The sequence below is a fragment of the Choloepus didactylus genome, chromosome 2 (assembly GCF_015220235.1).
Source record: "Choloepus didactylus isolate mChoDid1 chromosome 2, mChoDid1.pri, whole genome shotgun sequence".
NCBI classification, from domain to species: domain Eukaryota; kingdom Metazoa; phylum Chordata; class Mammalia; order Pilosa; family Megalonychidae; genus Choloepus; species Choloepus didactylus.
In genome coordinates, this window is record NC_051308.1 from 213,220,902 (window position 1) to 213,239,558 (window position 18,657).

Genomic DNA, 18,657 nt, shown 5'->3' on the forward strand with positions numbered 1-18,657 from the left:
GAAGTACTCACAAAACAGACACCGGGCGTGGGGGGAGCAGATGACTCCACTTCTGTCACGTGCTTTTAGGCTAACCATAGTAAACATTTATTGAGCATTTACTGTATACGGCTCTCTTCTGTAAGCTTTACTTGTATTATTTCACCAATTCCTCTCAGAAATCCCATGAAGCAGATACTATTATGATCCGCATTTTAAAGATGACAAAACCGAGGCTCAGAGAGGTTAAACAACTTGTCTGTGGTCACACAGCCAGTAAACAGCAAAACCAAGTAGTCCTACTCCTCAGCCCACACACTTTACCTCTCTGTACTCTAATGCCTCTCCCCTAAGGAAAGTTCTTCCCTAAATATAACTTAAATTTCAGCAGCAGCAGCTCCATTCCCTGGTGCAGGTCCTCCATGGAGAATGGGGCATAAATGAGATCAGTAAAATCTTGCTTGTTTAGAGGGGAAAAGGAAAGCAATTTTATTGGAATTAAATAATTTAATTTATTATAGTCTCTGTACTAGGTATGTACATCTGATAGTTCACTTTAGTCCTCATAACACCCCTGGGAGGAGTCATTATCCTTGTAGCAGGTAAGGAAGCTGAGACTTGGAGAGGATAAACAATTTCTCCAAGGTTCCACAGCCCAACAGAGAGGCCTCGAGTAGCCTCTGTGTGTCCCGCACTGTGCTGAGGCTGGGGCAGCAGAGGTGAAAACATCGTTTCTGCCCTCAAGGAGTCTAACGGAGGAGGCAGACATCACAGGATGGCAGAGGAGGGAGGGCACCTGACCCAGCTTGGCTGAGATGCCAGAGCCAGGAGACATACCCAGCACAGGCTGGATGCGGGAGCTGGGTCAGGAGCAGGACTCGGGCAGGCAGAGGTGACAGGGAGGGACACCAGGCAGGGGGGTCAGCAAGAGCAAACGCACAGAGGTACAGGAGAGCCGGGAAATACAAGCAAACTGAGCACGGCCAGAGCATGAAGTGGAGCATCTGAGGATGCGGAGGCAGATAAGGCAGGAGAGCAAGATGGGGCCAGATCGTGGGGAATCTTAAATGCCCCGTTAAAGAGTTAGGTTGCGAGGACGAGGCTCTGAAGAAAGCAGACCGATGGATGCTGACAGGTGCCGGATGGTAGTGAAGGGAGAGAGCCCAGAGCAGGGAGCAGGGAGGCTGCGGCCTTGTCCAGGTGAGAGATGGGGAGGCCTGAACAAAGGCAGGGAGGGGAGATGATAAGACTGGGAGCTCCGCAAAGGCAGGAGCTGAAGCTGCTTCTGTTGACCATCACCCCCGTGCCTCCCGCCGCAGAATAGGCTCTCGGAACATCTTTCTTGAATAATGAGCAAAAGGTTCGTTCTATTCATTAAGAACTGATAGGATGTGGGAGTGTGGAGACGGGGGTGTGAGGAATGACTCCTGGGCCCCTGGGTTGGGGGGCAGGGTGGATGCGATTCACCACAGTGGAGCACAGAGGCCAGGTGTGGTGGGGACAGGGGAGGAGACACTCATGCATTCAATCATTCATTCAACAAATACATATTGACGGTCCGCTATGAGGCAGGCAGTGCTGTAGACACTGGGCATAAAGTGTTGAACAAAAACAGACAAAACAACTCTTGCCCTCATGGAGCTTCCATTCTAGTTGGAGGAGGCAGCCAGTATCAGATGGTGAAAAGGGCTATGGGGGGAAATTAACAAGGGAAGAGAGATAGGGAGTGGGGGTTGCAATTTTTTGAATGTTGGTCAGGAAAGGCCTCAATGAGAACGTGACATTTGAGCAAAGACCTGAACAAACATGGGTTTGTTCATTTTGTAAGAATTTATTTAGCTGTGTGATTAGAATTTGTACCCTGTGCTTTAGGTATGTTAAATTTCAATTAAAAGCTTTTGTTAACCTATAAAAAGAAGAAGAAGAAGGGGCAAAACCATGTACCTATTTGGAAGAAAAGAGTCCAGGCAGAAGAAAGTCCAAGTGCAAAGGCCCGGAGGTAGGAGGAAGCCTGACAAGTTCAAGGAACTGCAAGGAAAGCAGAGTAGCTGGGGCAGAAACATGAGGGGGAGAGTACTAGGAGAGGGGCGGGGAGGTAATAGGGACGCCAGGTTGTACAGGCCTTGTAGACCATTGAAAAGGACTTTGACCTTGAATCTAAGTGAGATGGGAGGGTTTGGGGCAGAGGACAACATGACCTGACTCAGGCTGTGTCAGTACCACACTGGCTGCTGATGAACAGTCAACAGTACACGGGACAAGGATGAATGGAAGCAAAGGACCAGTGAGGGGGTTATTGCAATTATCTCGGAGATACGGGTGACTTGGACCTGGCTGTATCAGTGTAAGTGACAATTATATTTTTTCCAACAATTTATCATGAAAATATTCAAAACATAGAGCCAAGATGAAGGAATTTTCAATGAAGACCTGTATACCCAGTATTCTGGTTATATTTTGAAAGAAGAGTCAGTGAGATTCGGTGAGTAAGTGTGCAGGAGCCGGGGGGATGTCTCAGGGAGGCTGAGCGGGCAGGTGAGTATTTCCACCTGGAACCAGAACTGCAGCCTAGGCCTGCCCCCTCACACCAAGCCCAGAGCCCACAGTTGCTAAAAAGGATCGTGTGTTATATACACCCTGCTAGTCCTGTGTATCTCTCCTTTACTGGGTCATGGATCCAAAAAACCACGAACAGCATGAACCCTCTTCAGAAAAATGCACTGAAAATTACTTGGAAACAGTTGCCGAGGATCCATGGATACAGATCATGAAAGACACAAAGCACAGTCTATTTGATGCAATTAAAAAAAAAAATCAGTGGGGCAGAATCATTGTGAGAAAAAGTTACACTAATTTTTAGTGAACATATGGAAAACCCATGCCTCTTGTAATCCAGTCTGGAGATAATTAAACAAAATCAAATATGCACTGGAGATAACTTTTATGCATTATATAGATACCCTTTTTAGTTTTTAGTTTATTAGAATAGTTAGAAGGAAATATCTGAAACTATTGAACTGCAATCCAGTATCCTTGATTCTTGGAGGTGATCGTGTAACTATACAGCTTATATGGTATGACCGTGTGATTGTGAAAACCTTATGGCTCACACTCCCTTTACCCACTGTACAGACAAATGAGTAGAAAAATGGGGACAGAAAGTAAATGAATACTATGGAGGAGGGGGTATTGGACGTTTTGGGTGTTATTTTTACTTTTATTTTTATTCTCATTTTTATTTTTTGGAGTAATGAAAATGTTCAAAATGGATTGTGGTGATGAATGTACAACTATATGATAATACTGTGAACAATTGTTTTACACTCTGGATAATTGTATGGTATGTGAATGAATACATTTCAATTTAAAAATTTTTTAAAAATCAAATATGTGTAAAGATTGTTTTGCAAAAAAAATTATCAATTCAGATAATTAAAAAAAAAAAAAAAAACCTGCACCTCACCAGGACACCACCTTGTCTTGTCCCCAGAGTCCCCCTTTCTCCATCTGCGGGGCCTCTGGACAATGGTGGAGAACACTAGAGAAGCGGGGAGCAGCAACGAAGGGACTTCGTTATAAAGATCCCTGTAACCTGGACGTCGCCCTTCCAAGCACCGCGGGGGCCCGAGGTGGGTGCTCAGTGAATCTCTGAGCTCAGGATCCGTCTCCAAGAGATGCTGCCCCAGGGCAGGGGGCATGGAGTGGCACCCAGCCAGGGCCGAGCCAGGGCCGAGCCCGGGCCCTGCCCAGTCCCAAAGCTTTAAGCTCAGGAAATCCGGAGGTAAAGAAGGGCCATTGTTGCCACATCCCCCAGCCCCTTTAAGACCCCCGAGGCAGGAAGGCCTCCCGGGCCTCCCCAGTTTCCCTCCCCGGCTCCTTCCTGGGAGGAAGGGGCTGCCTGTGCCCGCAGCACAAAGGAGGGAAGGAGGGAGGCCGGGCAGGTGTTGCAATCCCAGCCCCCGGCCTGTCAGAGGCCGAGCCATTAACGACAGGGCTTGGGGAGAGAAGCTGGACTGCGGCTGTTTTCAGGAACCTGCCCTGCATTGGAGAGGCCCGCAGGCTCCAACGTGAGTAGGGGATCCCCAGGCAGGGGCTAAGCCTGGGGCTTGGTGGGGACCTGGAGGCCCAGGTTCACTCCCCCAAACTCTGCGAAGTGCCCATAACCAGGGGCCCTAGGCCTGGGGCAGGGCCTCCTGCTTTGGGGTTCATCCCCTGTTGCTGGGAGCCCTGGACACTGGGTCTCTTCTCCTGGGGACACACCAGCTTTTTTTTTTTTGCGGGGGCAGGGGGTGGTGCATTAAGGAGATCCTAAGCAGCGGAATTTCTCTTTGGAGGCACCGAGCTGGGCTCAGGGAAGAGCACAATCGCTGTCCCTTCCCCGTGCCTCTGCCTCGCGACCTGGGTGCCTGTCTGCGTGCCCGTCTTTCCCACGCCCCGTCCGTGTCTCTCCGTCTAATGTATCCCCCATTTCTGTCCTTCCTCTTGGCCCCTCTCTGGCTTGCTTTCTCTCCAAGTTTCTTTCTGTCTGCTGCCCCCTCGGAGCCTCTCTGTGCCTCTCTCTTTGTCTCTCATGCCTCCCCCTGCTAGACTGCTCCTGGGCCTTCAAGACTCTGCTCTGGGGTCCTTGTATCTTGGACCCTTTTACCCTCTGTCTCAGACCCCATCTCTGGGTGTCTGTCGTGTCTCTCCCATGGTGTCTCCCGCTGTCTTTCTGCCGGTCTGGCTCCCCCTTTCTCGGAACCATGTCTGGGAAGGCCTCTCTCTTCTGCCCACCCTTTCCCAGAGAAAGAAGTCTCAGGGGCAGAAAGAACAGGGGAGAGAGGGCTGAGGGCTGTGAAGCGGAGAAGGGAGGGTGAGGGGAGAAGGTTGAACGTGATGGGAGTGAAGGGAGAGGAAAGCAGAAAGGAGGGTGGGCCAGGGGTGATGGCAGCACTCCAAAGAGCTGGGACCCGGAGAGGGTCAGGAGCTCCTGGGACAGGAGGGGAGAGAGACTGAGGACTAAGGAGCTTGAAGGAGGGGACCCAGAAATGGGGCTTTGGAACTGTGCAATGTGCTAAAGACATAAACCAAGGTGGCAGTCCTAAGAGGCTGTGGCCATGCAGCCATAGGGAGGTGGGGTAGGTGACTGTGCTAAATCCAGCTGGATTCCATGGGGTGGCATCCTGCTTTATGACTTGTGAAACATGGGATGTTTATTTAACGTTTACTTTATGCCCGGCACAGTGCAAAGTGCTTTCATCACAGATCATCTCATTTCATCTGCACAACAAATCTGAGAAGGGCATTCTTATCCCTTTTTCACAGATGGGGAAACTGAGACTTGGAAAGGTGAAGTAACTTATCCAAGGCCATAGAGCTGGTAAGTGGTGGTGCCAGGGTTCAGATCAGGAGGTCTGGCTCAGGACTGGCTCTTTGAATATTGTCCCTCCAGAGAGTGGGACCATGTTCTAACAGGCCCCAGCTCCCACTCAACCTGGTGGGGGGTGCCTGGGGCTGCTGTGGGGGATGAGGGGCTGATGCCAATCATGCCACCACCCCCGATCCCGTGAGGAAGATACCTGAGCCTCTCGGGACTTAGCTGCCAGCTCTAGACAGGAGCCAATGGAAGGAGATGAGCTAGTAGCTTGCTGGGCAGAGGCTCGGCTTGAAGCTGACCCTCACTAGGGCAGCAGGGCTAGGGCACTGATCAAAAAATGAATGGAGATGGGGACAAGTGTCCCAAAATCTAGATCTAGAAGGCAAAATCTTCCCCAACTAATGTGCATGGGTGATAATCAAACTGGTGTGCTGTAGCAAGAAGACTGCTGACCACTGATTGATAGGCAGGAGTGCTCTTGACCGCTGTGCAGCTTTCTCACTGTACAAAGGTGCCCAGTTGAGGGGACTATGTTCTCCAGTCACCAAGTCATGACTCCTAGTGTGGGAATGCATCTTCCCAGAGTCAGGGGTGCTTTTATCCTAATTTGCACAAAGGTGACTTACAGGCTAGCAGTCATCATATATACAGGCAGATTATTAGGTCATATGAGGCCCCGGCAAGCAGTAACAGCCTTGAGGATCTGGGGGATTCTTATTCACATCTCCATCAGAGAAGGAAAGAAAAAGCTTCTCCTAGCTTTGTCTGCCTTTCGAGCACGAGGTATCTGCTGGGAAACCACTTGAATGTATGTGTTCACATATATGTGTGCAGACTGGTTAGTGGCTCCCATTGACCTGCCACCGAGAGCACCAATCAGTGCTGGAGGATCAGGTGTCTGGCCCCAAAATCCCAAGGAGAGCAGGGTGGAGTGTTAGGCCAGAAGCAAAAAAAGAGGCAGAGAGGGGGAAAAGGGGGGCTGCTAGAAGCTGTCCACACTTGCAATAGTAACCTTAGCATACTTCCCGAGACTGGAGCTAACCCTCTCTCCATCTTCCCATCTAGGCACAGTCACCACCACCCTATGACACCGAGCCCCAGAGGCCTGTGCCCAGAACTGGGGGTATACTGGAAAACTTGGTGGCCCGCCTCACATCTGCTCAGTCCACCTCTCCCTCCGGCCATCACAGCCAGCTTTCCGTAGGTGTAACCCAAGAGCCCCTCCCCTCAGCTGCTCCTTGGAGTTCTCACTTTCTGCCAAGGAGTGTCCCTGACCCCTTTGGCATGGATCACCTAGGAGAGCCCACCTGATACTCATGCATGCACAACCTGGAAGTTCAAGGAAGTTAACTCCCCAAGGGGCATCCCCTGACCAATGGGGGGAAAGAGCGAGTGGATAAATGTTCCTGTCTTCCGTCCCATCCAAGGGATAAATTGTGTTCTACATAGCTCCTGGGAAGGTCCTACTCTGATCGAGCCCCAGTTGCCCTTAGAGATGACCAGCTCGATAATGCATCCTTAGGTGGGCTCTCTCTCCTTCCCTATTTCGTCTCCCCACTCCTGGAATTACTTCCATGCAAGTCCTTGTTTCAGGCTCTTCTTTCTGGGGGCAACCCAGCTAAGACAGGAGGGAAGGGGAAGAAAAGCAGAAGAGGAAACTGTTTCTCGCTGCCCCCCTCCCTGCTTTCCCTGGAAGACAGATCTAATAACAGTGGCTCTCACTCATAGAGTCATCTATGTGCCCTCGACTTGCATCATTTCATGTCTTCCTCCCAAAGCCCTATGCAGCACATTGTTACCTCCATTTTGCAGACTAAGATTGGTCAAATAAGCTAGCCAAAGCTTCACTGTGGCAGAGTAAGGAATAAGCTCTGCTCTGACCCCAAAACCCGTGCTCTTAACCAGTCCCTTCTGCCTCCAGGTGAGCACCAAGCTGGCGCCATGGTGGGGCCGGGAACCTGGAGCCTGACCCGAGCTGCCCTGATCATCTTTCTGCTCCACGGAAGTGAGTGTGGCCAGGGGTGGGGTTGCTATGGGGAGAGGGAGTTACGGGGAGAGACATGGAGGGGGTCATTTCCCTGCACCGTCCACCCTACTGCTCCTGGGATGCCTAAAGTAGTCCAGGACATGCAAAACTGGGCAGCCAGGTCCACCCCGCCCCCAACACCACCACCACAGACTTCTGCAGGAAAGCCACCCCTCATGAGGAATGCTTAGAGGGCCTGGGCTGGTCAGTCTGGAAAAGGCTGGGGGACCCAGGTTCTGTCTACAAATATTGCCAGGCTTTCAGAAGGACCCAGGCAGCAAAGGGATTGAGAAGGAAGCCACAAGAAGGCAGATGACACCCTGAAATAAGGAAGCCCAAACAGAACTCTCCAACCATGGAAACTGCCTCAGGAGGTGGAGAGTTTCCCATCTCCAGGGGTGAGGCCAAGATTGAGGGATGCCAGAGAGCAGGGGTCAGTAAATTTGGTCTGATAGTAATATTAAGGCTTTGCAATTCACCTATGGTCTCTGCTGCTGCTACTACTACTTCTGCTACTGCTTCTTATTCTCCTCCCTGGTCTTTTCTTTTTAACCCTTAAAAAATGTAAAAACCATTCTTAGTTCACAGGCTGTGCAAAAACAGGCCACCTGAGCCTGCTGCATCAGGTGGAGTTTTGAAGCAATCAGCTTTGCCAGGTTCCTTCCAGCCTGAAATTTTGAGTCTGGAGAGCAGTGGGTACCCTAGGTTGAGAGCCATGAACCTGCTCTGTGACCTTGGGCCGGGTGCTTCTCCTCTTAGGGCCTCAGCATCCCCACCAGAAAATAGATCTGAGAACACCTGCAAGAGGAGAGAAGGCAGCACTGGCAAAGGGCAGCGCTTACTCATTCATTTACTCAATTCATTCTCACCGAGGGCCCTGGGAGTACAGTAATAAGTAAGACAGACAAGGCCCCTGGCCTCACAGAACTGGTGGTCTAGCTGGGGAGACAGACAAGCCAATAATCACATGACTCTACAATCATAAAGGCTGATAAGAGCTTTCTGGAAGCACAAGAGGCTTGGCCTGGTCTGGTCCTCCCAGGATACCTAAATGTTAAACAGGTGAAAGACCGGTGGAGGGTGGGGAGAGAAGATGAGCATCTCAAAAGGGAACAGCAGGTTCAAAGATCGGGAGATGGTGAGATCATGACATTTCAAGGAAAAGCAAGAAGACCAGAGCAGCTGGAGTGGAGAGAGGATGGTCTGAGCTGGAACCAAAAGGCTTAGGCAGAGGCCAGGCACAAGAGACAAGTGAAAGGTTGGGGTCTTTATACTAATGAGCACAGCAGATACTCACATGCCAGGCACTGTTCTAAGTGTCTTACACATGTTAACTCATCGAATCCTTCCAGCAACACTAAGGTTGAGAGTATATTTATTCCCATTTTACAAGTGGGGAAACTGAGGCACAGAAAGTCTCAGTAACATGCCAGGGTCACATAATTAATAAGTGATAGAAAGAGGATTTAAACCTAAGCAACCTAGCCCCAAGGCCTGTGCTCTTATCCATCCACCACACCACCTTGCCTTTCACACATGCCATTGAAGTGCTGGAATCAAGATGGGGAAACAAAATCAGATTTGAATTTTGAAAAGATTGCCATGGCTGCAGTTTGCTTATCATTCTAATATTGATTTTGCCATCCTTGGGGAGGGAGCTGGGGAAGGGCCTAGTCTCTACCTGGTGAAGTGCCAGCGAGGGCTGGCAAGAGCCATCTGAACACATCTCTTCCCAACTCTCCGTTCAGTGATGTCCATTTGTAGCTTGAAAAGTCAGCCAGGGTGGGAGTATCTGCACATGGAAAGGAGTCTGATTTTCTACAAATGTGCCAAGCATTTACCAGCACACCACAATCTCTATCTTACCCCCTGTTCCAGTTTGCTAATGCTGCCCTTTTGCAAAACACCAGAAATGGACTGGCTTTTATAAAGGGGGTTTATTTGGTTACAAAGTTACTGTCTTAAGGCCATAAAGTGTCCAAGGTAAGGCGTCAACAATAGGGTACCTTCACTGGAGAAAGGCCATTGGCGTCCAGAAAACCTTTGTTAGCTGGCTTCTGCTTGCTCCCAGGTTGTGTTTCAAAATGGCATTCCCCAAAGTGTTGCTCTTGAGGCATTCTGTCCTATCTTAGCTGCAGCTCCTCTTCAAAATGTCACTCTCAGTTGCTCTGAGCTCCTTCTTTCTATGAACTCTTTTTACAGGACTCCAATGATTTAATAAAGACCCACCCTGAATGGGTGGGGTAACACCTCCATGGAAATTATCCAATCAAAGGTCTCACCCAGTTGATTAAGTCACATCCCCATGGAAACAATCAAAGATTCCAACCTAATCAACACTAATACATCTGCCCTCACAAAACTGCATCAAAAATAATGGCGTTTGGGGGGACATAATACATCCAAACTGGCACACCCCCTCTAACCTCTCACAGCCCCCATAGGCACCCTCCCCCGTCCAGCCCCCAGGCTCAGGGGGTGAAGCAGGAAGGTGAGGGCTTATAGCCCAGCTCTGCCAGGCACCAGAGCCATCCACGGCACATTCTCTTCCAATCCAGGCCTCGAGCAGTGCGGGCACATCAGACTGTCTGCCCCGATCGTCCGCCTAGGGGATCCTGTCACAGCTTCTTGCATCTTTGGCCAGAACTGCAGCCACGTGGGCCCAGAGTCACAGATTCTGTGGAAACTGGGAGCAGAGCTTCAACTCAGGGGGAGGCAGCAGCACCTTCCTGATGGAACCCTGGAGTCCACCATCACCCTGCCCCACCTCAACCACACTCAGGCCTTTCTCTTCTGCTGCCTGCTCTGGAACAATCGCCTGCAGATCCTAGATCAGGCTGAGCTGCAGGCCGGCTGTAAGTCCCTCCAACCATCTGCCCAATCTGCCTCCGATGTCTCCTGCCAATACTAGTAAGAGCTATTATCTATTGAGTTCTTGCTCAATAAGCATGTTATGGGCATTCTATCAAGCAATATTCCCTGCCAATATGTGCTACTATAAGCCCCATTTTGCAGATGAGGAAACTGAGGGTTGGGGAGGATAAGTGACTTGCCCAAAGTCACACACTAATAAGGATGGAGCTGAAATTTATATCAGGTAGTGTGGCTCTATAGCCAGTGCTATACCACTACTCTATATGGCTGCTGAGCAAGCCCAGCTCCTCCACGTAGGAGGACACATCCAGCGAGGACATTCTCTACCAGCTGAGCTTGCTCCCAGCTTCTCCCCAACTGCAGCCTCAGCAGGATGGCGTCTATGCCAAACTGAGACATGAGAAAAAAAGGGGGAAAAAAAAAAAAAGACTAACATTCTTGTCCAAGAATAACAGTAACAGCTAACACTTCCAAGGCACTTACCATGTGCCAGGCAGTCTTCTAAGCACTGGATGTATAGTAAGGAAACTGAGGCACAGAGAGGTTAAGTAACTTCAAGATCACAGATAAATGAATGGCAGAACCAGGATGAAGACCCAGGCACTACACTGCCACTGGCAAAGGGGTCTGGAGTTGGAGGACTTGGAGGTTGGGGGACCACCAGGATGCTGGGGTTCTGTGATGCTTGTCCCTGCATATGCTCATAACTTGGATTCTCCCAGGCCTGTCCCTCAAGGGTCAACCTTGAGACAGGGGGATGGACAAGGTGACCCCAAGGGGACTGACCCAGGGCAGGGAAATAAGGCCAATTGGTCCCAGCTTGAGCTTTCTCAGTAGCACTACCCAAAGTCCTCACACTGTCCACTACCCCACGCACAGACCCTCCCAGCCCACCTCATAACCTGTCCTGCCTCATGGACCTTAAAACGAATAACCTTACCTGCCAGTGGGAGCCAGGACCTGACACTCACCTGCCCACAAGCTTCACCCTAAAGAGCTTCAAGTGAGTAGGGGCTCCCACCCCAGCCCCCTTTCTTTGGATCCTGGGGTGGAGCATGGATGGGAGGGAGGCAAAAGATGGAAGGGAGAAGGGAGCCTTGCTTTCTTCCTTGGCTTGGCACCCAAGCTGGTCCTATTGGCAGGAGCCGGGGCAACTGCCAGACCCCAGAGGATCCCATCCCAGACTGCGTGCCCAAGGCTGGGCAGAGCCGCTGCTCCATCCCACGCAAACACCTGCATTTGTACCAGAATATGGGCATCTGGGTGCAGGCGGAGAATGCGCTGGGGACCAGCAAGTCCCTGAAGCTGTGCCTTGATCCCATGGATGTCGGTGGGTGACTCTGAGTGTCGGGGGTGGTGAGAACTCCCCAAATGGGCAGACTCAGATTGGTGTGGAGAGGGCAACACAGACCAGCCGCAGACAAGGAGACACTGGAAGACCTAGAGACAGAGAAGGAGAGGAAAGACAGAGACGAAGGGGGATGCAGTTGGAGATAGAGAAATGGAGACACAGAGACATGGAAGAGACAGAGGCAAGAGACTAGTTCATTTATTGCTTCAACAAATATTCTTGAAGTACCCACTCTATACTAGGCACTGTTCTAGGCACTGGGGATACAGCAGTTAACAAAATTATCAAAAATCCTGCCCTCAGAACTTTACATTCTAGTGGAGGACATAAGGAGAGCAGGGTGGGGAGCAGCTGCTATTTCAATGGGGTGGTTGGGGAAGGTCCCCAGTGAGAAGGTGACACTGGCGCAGATCCTTGAAAGAGATGAAGGGAGGAGCCCCGTGGACATCTGGGGGGAGGTGTTCCAGGCAGAGGGAACTGCCAGTGTGAAGGCCCTGGGGCAAGAACATCAAACAGAGACCGGCCTGGGGAGAAACAGGCACACACACACACTGAGACAGGCCCAAGGAAACATGGAGACACGGGCAGAGACTCAGAGAGAGAAACAGAGATGGAGAGAGACAGACAGAGAGAGAGAGACCCTGGCTGGAGACTCAGGGGAAAAAATGGAAGCACAGACAGAGACAAGAGGGAGCTAAGGCAGAGCCCTGTAGGGTGGGACAGGAGAGGGTCTGGTAACCCCTCTCCTTGCAGCAAAACTGGAGCCACCCACGCTGTGGGCCCTGGACCCCAGCTCGGAGGTGGCCCCAGCCCCGCCTGACTGCCTGCGGTTGTGCTGGGAGCCGTGGAAGGGAAGCCAGTTCATGGACCAGAAGTGCGAGCTGCGCTACCAGCCGTGGCTTGGAGCAGCCAGCTGGGCCCTGGTAAGGCGGAGGGCCACCTCAAAGGCCTGGGGTGGGGGGTCGGAAGGGTGGGTAAGTGGGGGTTCCAGCTGCCCTGGAAAGGCCCAGCCCGCCAGGCTCAGAGCCACGCTCCCCCACCACCACCACCAGGCGGCCCCCCTGCTCCCCAACGCCCTCCAGCACGAGCTCTGTGGGCTCCTCCCCGCCACAACCTACACCCTGCAGATGCGCTGCATCCGCGAGCGCCTGCCCGGCCACTGGAGCGACTGGAGCCCCAGCCTAGAGCTGAGCACAGCAGAACTGGGTAAGAGGCTGGCAAGGGGCGGGGAGCCGCCATCCGGGCCCAGTCCAGCCTCCTGGGCCCTCCCTGACTGGCACCCTCACCTCTCCCTCTGTCCACAGCCCCCGTCATCAAAATGGACACGTGGTGGCGGCAGAGGCAGCTGGATCCCAGGACAGTGGATGTGCAGCTGTTCTGGAAGGTGACCCCCTCTGAAGGCCATCCCTCCACCCCCGAGACTGCTCCTACCCAGGCAGACCCCTGGGATCCGATTTCTATGTGATTTGACTGCCCTTCGCACGTGCTTAGAAAGTGGGGGGTGCCCTTTTTGGAGAGACAACAACACAGGACTCAGTCTATGTCCCAAAGGGTCTGTTCAGTGATTAGTGAAGTGACTGCAAGTCCCCGGAACAGCTTCTTCTGTCCCTCCTTCCAGGACGTGGCACTGGGGAACAGAGGGAGGGAGGAAAGTGGGGAGGTCGCTCCCAGCTTGGGGGGCTCATTTGCTGTGACCCACTCACCCCACCTAGAGGCTCTGCCCCACTCCCCAGGAGGGGCACATCCCCCTTATCTTTTTCCTCCTTTGCTCACCCAGCCAACGCCCCTGGAGGAAAACAGGGGGCAGATCCAAGGATATCTGGTCTCCTGGAGACCCCCTGGCCAGGATGAGGCAGTCCTTCCCCTGTGCAACACCACAGAGCTCAACTGCACCTTCCACCTGCCTCCAGAAGCCCGGGAGGTGGCCCTCGTGGCCTACAACACGGCCGGGACTTCACGCCCCACCCCAGTGGTCTTCTTGGAGAGCAGAGGTAAAGGGGGCTGGCAGGGAGTAGCACACAGGGGCGGGTGCTGAGGCTACACCGCCTGGGCTCAAATCCAGCTCTGTCATTTGCTCACTGCATGACCTGGGCAAGTTACTTCACCTCCTGCGTTTTCCGTTTTCTCACCTAGCAAATGGGGATGATGCCTGCACCTACCTCAAAGGGTTGTTATGAGGACTAAACAAGTTAAGACACGTTCCTGGCACACAGCAATTAGTTGCTCAGGATGTGTTAGCTTTTATTATTTTCACTAGCCAGAACCAGGTTAGACTGGTTACACACAAACACACACACACACACACACAGAATCCATTCTGCCAAGGAAGCTGGGAGAGAAAGTCCTAAGCTTTTCCAGCTGAAACATGGCCTCGGAATTAATTGCTCATTCTCAGGGCATCAGCTGCCACACCAACAAGTTCCCCTGAAGATGAGTCTTCGCGAGGTGAGACTAATAATAACGACAACAATGATTAAGTACAGCTAATATTCCCACTTACTAGCCACCCATGGCTTACGCTTTCTGTCTCAGTTTGCACATCAATGAAATGGTGACACTAATGGTACCAATAGTACTTCCCTCATGGGACTGTTGAGGGACTCAGTGAATTTACATATATCAAGGACTCAGTCTGGCACATACCAAGAACTATAGAGTGTTAGCTATTACCGTTTGCAAGCACTACTCTGTGCTGGGCACTCTGCTAGCCTTCCTCCAGGCATCATTTCATTTCTTCCATGCCAGCTCCCTATGCGGTAGGAACTTCTATCATCATTTCCATTTTACAGATGAGGAAACTGAGGCTCAGATGTTGACTTACCCAAGGTCACCCAGCTTGTAAGTAGCAAAGCCAGGATTTGAACCCAGGCTTCCGACTCCAGGCCCACATTCTTCTCATCTTCATTCCACTTCTCCCTCTCTGTCTCCAGGCCCACCCCTGGCCGGACTCCATGCCCTGGGCCGAGACCCTCACAGCCTCTGGGTGGGCTGGGAGCCCCCCAGCACACAGCCTCGGGGCTATGTGATTGAGTGGGGCCTGGGCCCCCCCAGCACCAGCAGCAGCAGTAAGACCTGGAGGATGGAGCATAATGGGACCATCACGGGGACGCTGCTGCAGGGTGAGGCTGGACCTGGGGACTGGGCAGGTGCACAGGGCTGGGGAGAGGGGGTGGCCGTGCTTGTCTGAGAGTAGGCCAGGGACAATCTGAACATGCTAGAGAAGCAGATTTCCCAGCCTTTCCTGATCCTTCACTGTTCTCATCTCCCATCCTCAGAATACAGTCCAACCTGAGCCTCTCTTTCTACAGCTCAGGCCCTTTCTACCACCTTTCTACAATCCTTCTATGTCTTACTTCCTCTTTTCTTTCCTTACCCCCATCAAAATGATCTGAAGATGAGGTTGCAAGGCTGGCCCAGCATTGTGAAGTCCAGGTTAGCCTATAGAGGTCAAGGTTAGCTCCTGATTATCAGTAGAGGCTAGCCCCTAATCAGAGTGTTTACCCCATTTTCTCTCTACAGAGAACATTGGGCCTTTTCAGCTTTATGAGATCACTGTGATGGCCCTATATCAGGACTCCGTGGGACCCTCCCAGCACATCTATGCCTATTCCCAAGAGAAGGGTTCGTCAGCCAACAGGCCCCTTCCCAGAACCCTCTCCTCTCTCTGCCAAAGCCTGCCTGGCCCCAACAGAGAGGAATATGAAAGAACATTTCTTTCTCCCCTACCTCTGGTGCCAGAGAGGGGGTCTCTCCTAATCCTAAGATTACCCCTGCCTTATGTTTGACCCCTGCAAGAGCAGCTGGACAGAAATAAGGGAGTGGGATGATAGAAACTGGACAGTGGGTTTGGCAAAATTCAGGGAGCACCGTAAGGTATGGAGCTGAAGAGGCAAAAGAGGTTTAGGATGTGTAGTGTCTTGGATACCACGCCAAAGGCACTCCTTTTTATCTTATAGGAAGTTGGTAGCCAGTGAGAGGTGTTGATCTGGCTGACGTGCTCACATTGTGTTCGGAGACAAAAAAAAGCAAAGAATTCAGGAAGAAAGTTTGGCAAAATTTAGTCAATTGCCCTGAGAGAAATCAGCTGTCACAGCAGATAGAAATTAGACACAGGACCTAGCATAAATTCACAGGGTGGGTGGCAGAAACCAGATAGTGCGTCAGACAAATTCAGGCCTGGAGGAAATCAGGGAGCAAAGCTTTGGAGTGAAACAGAGCCAAGTTCAAACCCCGACTTGGCCACCTCTTAAAAGCAGATGGAATTCAAAGTTTCTGAGAAAACAAGACCATTAAGCAGGTAGAAATTGGACATGAGTCCCCCTGGACTCTTTTCTCACCTACCCCTCAGTGTGACCCAGTTGTTGAGTCTGAGGGAGCCATAAAGAATCCAGCTGGGCTGTCTGCCACGCTCAGAGCCCTGTCAGCCCTGCATCTCTCTCTTCCCACAGCCCCCTCCCATGCCCCAGAGCTGCATCTAAAGCACATTGGCAAGACATGGGCCCAGCTGGAGTGGGTGCCCGAGGCCCCTGGGTTGGGGAGAAGCCCCTTTACCCACTACACCATCTTCTGGACCGATGCTCAGGACCAGTCCTTCTGTGAGTCTATCCTCAGCCCCCACAGCCCCAAAAAGCCGGCAGGGAGGGAGGCACTCAGGAACAGTGGAGGGAGCCCCAGGCCTCAGCGTCCAGGCTGATGGTGCTCCCCAACCCCAGCTACTGTCCTGAATGCTTCCTCCCATGGCTTTGTCCTCCACGGCCTGGAGCCTGCCAGCTTGTATCACGTCCACCTCATGGCCACCAGCCGGATTGGGGCCACCAACAGTACAAGCCTCACCCTGATGACCTTGGCCCTGGGTAAGGGGAGAGGAGGGCTGGGCAGAGAGGGTGGCTGGGAGAGTGCTCCACCCAAAGGTTTCCCATTCTGAGAGTAGATCTGCCCTGAGATCTCAACCTAAGGGAGGAGACCCAGCCTTGCCCTGGGATCCCAGCCTGAGGGAGGACCCTATCCTGCAATCTCCTGGTCTGAGGGAGGAGACCCAGCCCTGCCCTGGGATCCCAGCCTGAGGGAAGAGACCCAGACTAATTTACATACACCCTAACCCCTTCTGACTTTCTCCTCTCCCCAGAGGAGTCAGAGCTGCACATCCTCCTGGGCCTGTTCGGCCTCCTGCTCTTGTTCACCTGCCTCTGTGGGGCTGCCTGGCTCTGCTGTAGCCCCAGGTGAGTCCTTTTGAGAGACCTGACTTTTAAAGGGCCTGCAGTTCCCTGCAGGACTAGGTGAGCCAGCCTAATCCTTCCCAGCCCTTCCAGCCCTCAGGGCCTGTGTCTGGGAGTCTGGACTGTCCACCTTCTCTCTAAACTAAGGGGCCATCCCTTAAGCCACCAGGGGTGAGTGGGAAGAAGGACAGAAAGACAGTTTGACCCAGCCTTCACCTGCCTCCTTCTCCAGGAGGAAGAATCCGCTCTGGCCAAGTGTCCCAGACCCAGCCCACAGCAGCCTGGGCTCCTGGATGCCCTCCATCATGGCAGAGGTGAGAAGCCTGGAGGGAGAGGGAATTGGGGTTGGGGGTAGCCCAGGCCCAAAGTGAAGGGTTACCCCTCTGAGGAAGACCACTCAGGTCTTCCCGTTACTTCCTACCAAGACCCCCTCACTATGGAGTGAAACAGACCTGTGTTTGCATCCCAGTTCTGCTGGTCTCAGAGTTTCACTCACCTAACTCACTGTGAAATGGGATAATCCCACCCAGGATTGTTGGGAAGTTTCTCTGCAGTGAGTCGGGAACATGTGAGGTGCTTTGCAGGTGTGACCCTTTGACTTGCAGCAGAGAGCAGCAGAAATGGCCATGTCTGCCCTGACTCAAGGAGGCACCATGATTGGGGCAGACACCTCAAAATGAACCATCCCCTCACCCCACGTCCTTGTGTCCAGGAGACCTTCCAATTGCCCAGCCTTCGGGACCCCAGCATGCCGCCCATCGCCAAGATCACGGTGCTGGAGGAGGAAGAAAAGAAGCCAGGGCCCTGGGAGTCCAGCGACAGCTCGGGGACCTGTGGCCTCCCCACCCTGGTCCAGGCCTATGTACTCCAGGGAGACCCAAGAGCAGTTTCCACCCAGCCCCAGCCCCGGCCCAGCAGTGACCAGGTCCTTTACGGGAAGGTGCTGGGCAGTCCCACAGGGTCGGGACCAGGGCACTACTTCCGCTGCGACTCCACCCAGCCCCTCTTGGGAGGCCTCACCCCTAGCCCCAAGTCCTACGAGAACCTCTGGTTCCAGACCAGTCCCCTGGGGGCCCCAGTGGCCCCATCTCCAAGCCAGGAAGATGACTGTGCCTTTGGACCACTACTTGACTTCCCCCTGCTGCAGGGGCTCCAGGTCCATGGGGTGGAGGAGCTGGAGGGCTTCTAGGGTTTCCTGGGACTCCAACACATGGGATTCCCTCTTAATGGGCCTGGGCTGTCCAGGGGAGAAGGTCAGGTCAGTAAGCCCGTCACTAAAAAAAACACTCCAGCCCCAGGAAAGCCAGAGAGGATCCCCCCTCCTATCCCTGGTCCCCAGCACCACCACCACCACCCCCATTCCCCTTATCTATATAAACTGGCCTCATCTAGCCCCACCCACTTGCCTTTTGTGCTTGTTTCCTGTAAGTTCAGCCTCTTAAACTGGTTTTTTAAAGAAACTCTTGAGCGTGTCTGAGTCTCTGTTTTTTTTCTTTTCAGAGTCCTAGCTGTCAAGGAGTACTTCCTAGAATTGTTTATTCATTCCTTCATTCATTCATTGAGCCAGCCCTCAGCTAGCATCCAAACCGCATACTGGCAGGAGGGATTCAGAAATAACTTGTCCCTCATTTCACAAATATTACAGATAATATTTACTGAATGCTTACTATATATCAGATGCATTACATGCAACTACTTCACTTAATCATCTCAACCATGCCCATTTGATGGATGAGTACACTGAGACCCAGAAAGGCTGAGTGACTCGCACACGAGGGCACACAGGAGGAAATGGCTGAGTCAGCGACCTTATTTACCGGGATGAAACTCAATAGTTCTTACAGGGTCCAAGGGG

The 18,657-nt window shown here is 52.3% G+C and overlaps 1 protein-coding gene across 3 annotated transcripts; it reads left to right on the top strand.

Annotated features, from left to right (window-relative positions):
• Nucleotides 1-3,892: 3,892 nt before the first annotated feature.
• On the top strand, nucleotides 3,893-18,143 carry CSF3R (colony stimulating factor 3 receptor). Of its 3 annotated transcripts, XM_037827698.1 has the most exons (19): nucleotides 3,893-4,046; nucleotides 5,284-5,338; nucleotides 6,401-6,535; nucleotides 7,257-7,340; nucleotides 7,618-7,794; nucleotides 9,920-10,216; nucleotides 11,115-11,238; nucleotides 11,378-11,565; nucleotides 12,340-12,509; nucleotides 12,639-12,792; nucleotides 12,891-12,970; nucleotides 13,364-13,577; nucleotides 14,517-14,705; nucleotides 15,106-15,207; nucleotides 16,035-16,181; nucleotides 16,299-16,439; nucleotides 16,712-16,805; nucleotides 17,035-17,116; nucleotides 17,515-17,991. In XM_037827698.1, the coding sequence occupies exons 5-19, from the start codon at nucleotides 7,779-7,781 to the stop codon at nucleotides 17,989-17,991; spliced, it is 2,475 nt and encodes an 824-aa protein (XP_037683626.1). In that variant the 5' UTR covers nucleotides 3,893-4,046; nucleotides 5,284-5,338; nucleotides 6,401-6,535; nucleotides 7,257-7,340; nucleotides 7,618-7,778. The 3 variants fall into 3 exon arrangements, with proteins under 3 accessions (XP_037683626.1, XP_037683625.1, XP_037683627.1); XM_037827697.1 differs by lacking the exon at nucleotides 7,618-7,794 and having other exon boundaries at nucleotides 3,895-4,046; nucleotides 17,515-18,143; XM_037827699.1 differs by lacking the exons at nucleotides 3,893-4,046; nucleotides 5,284-5,338; nucleotides 6,401-6,535; nucleotides 7,257-7,340; nucleotides 7,618-7,794 and having other exon boundaries at nucleotides 10,150-10,271.
• Nucleotides 18,144-18,657: the final 514 nt, after the last annotated feature.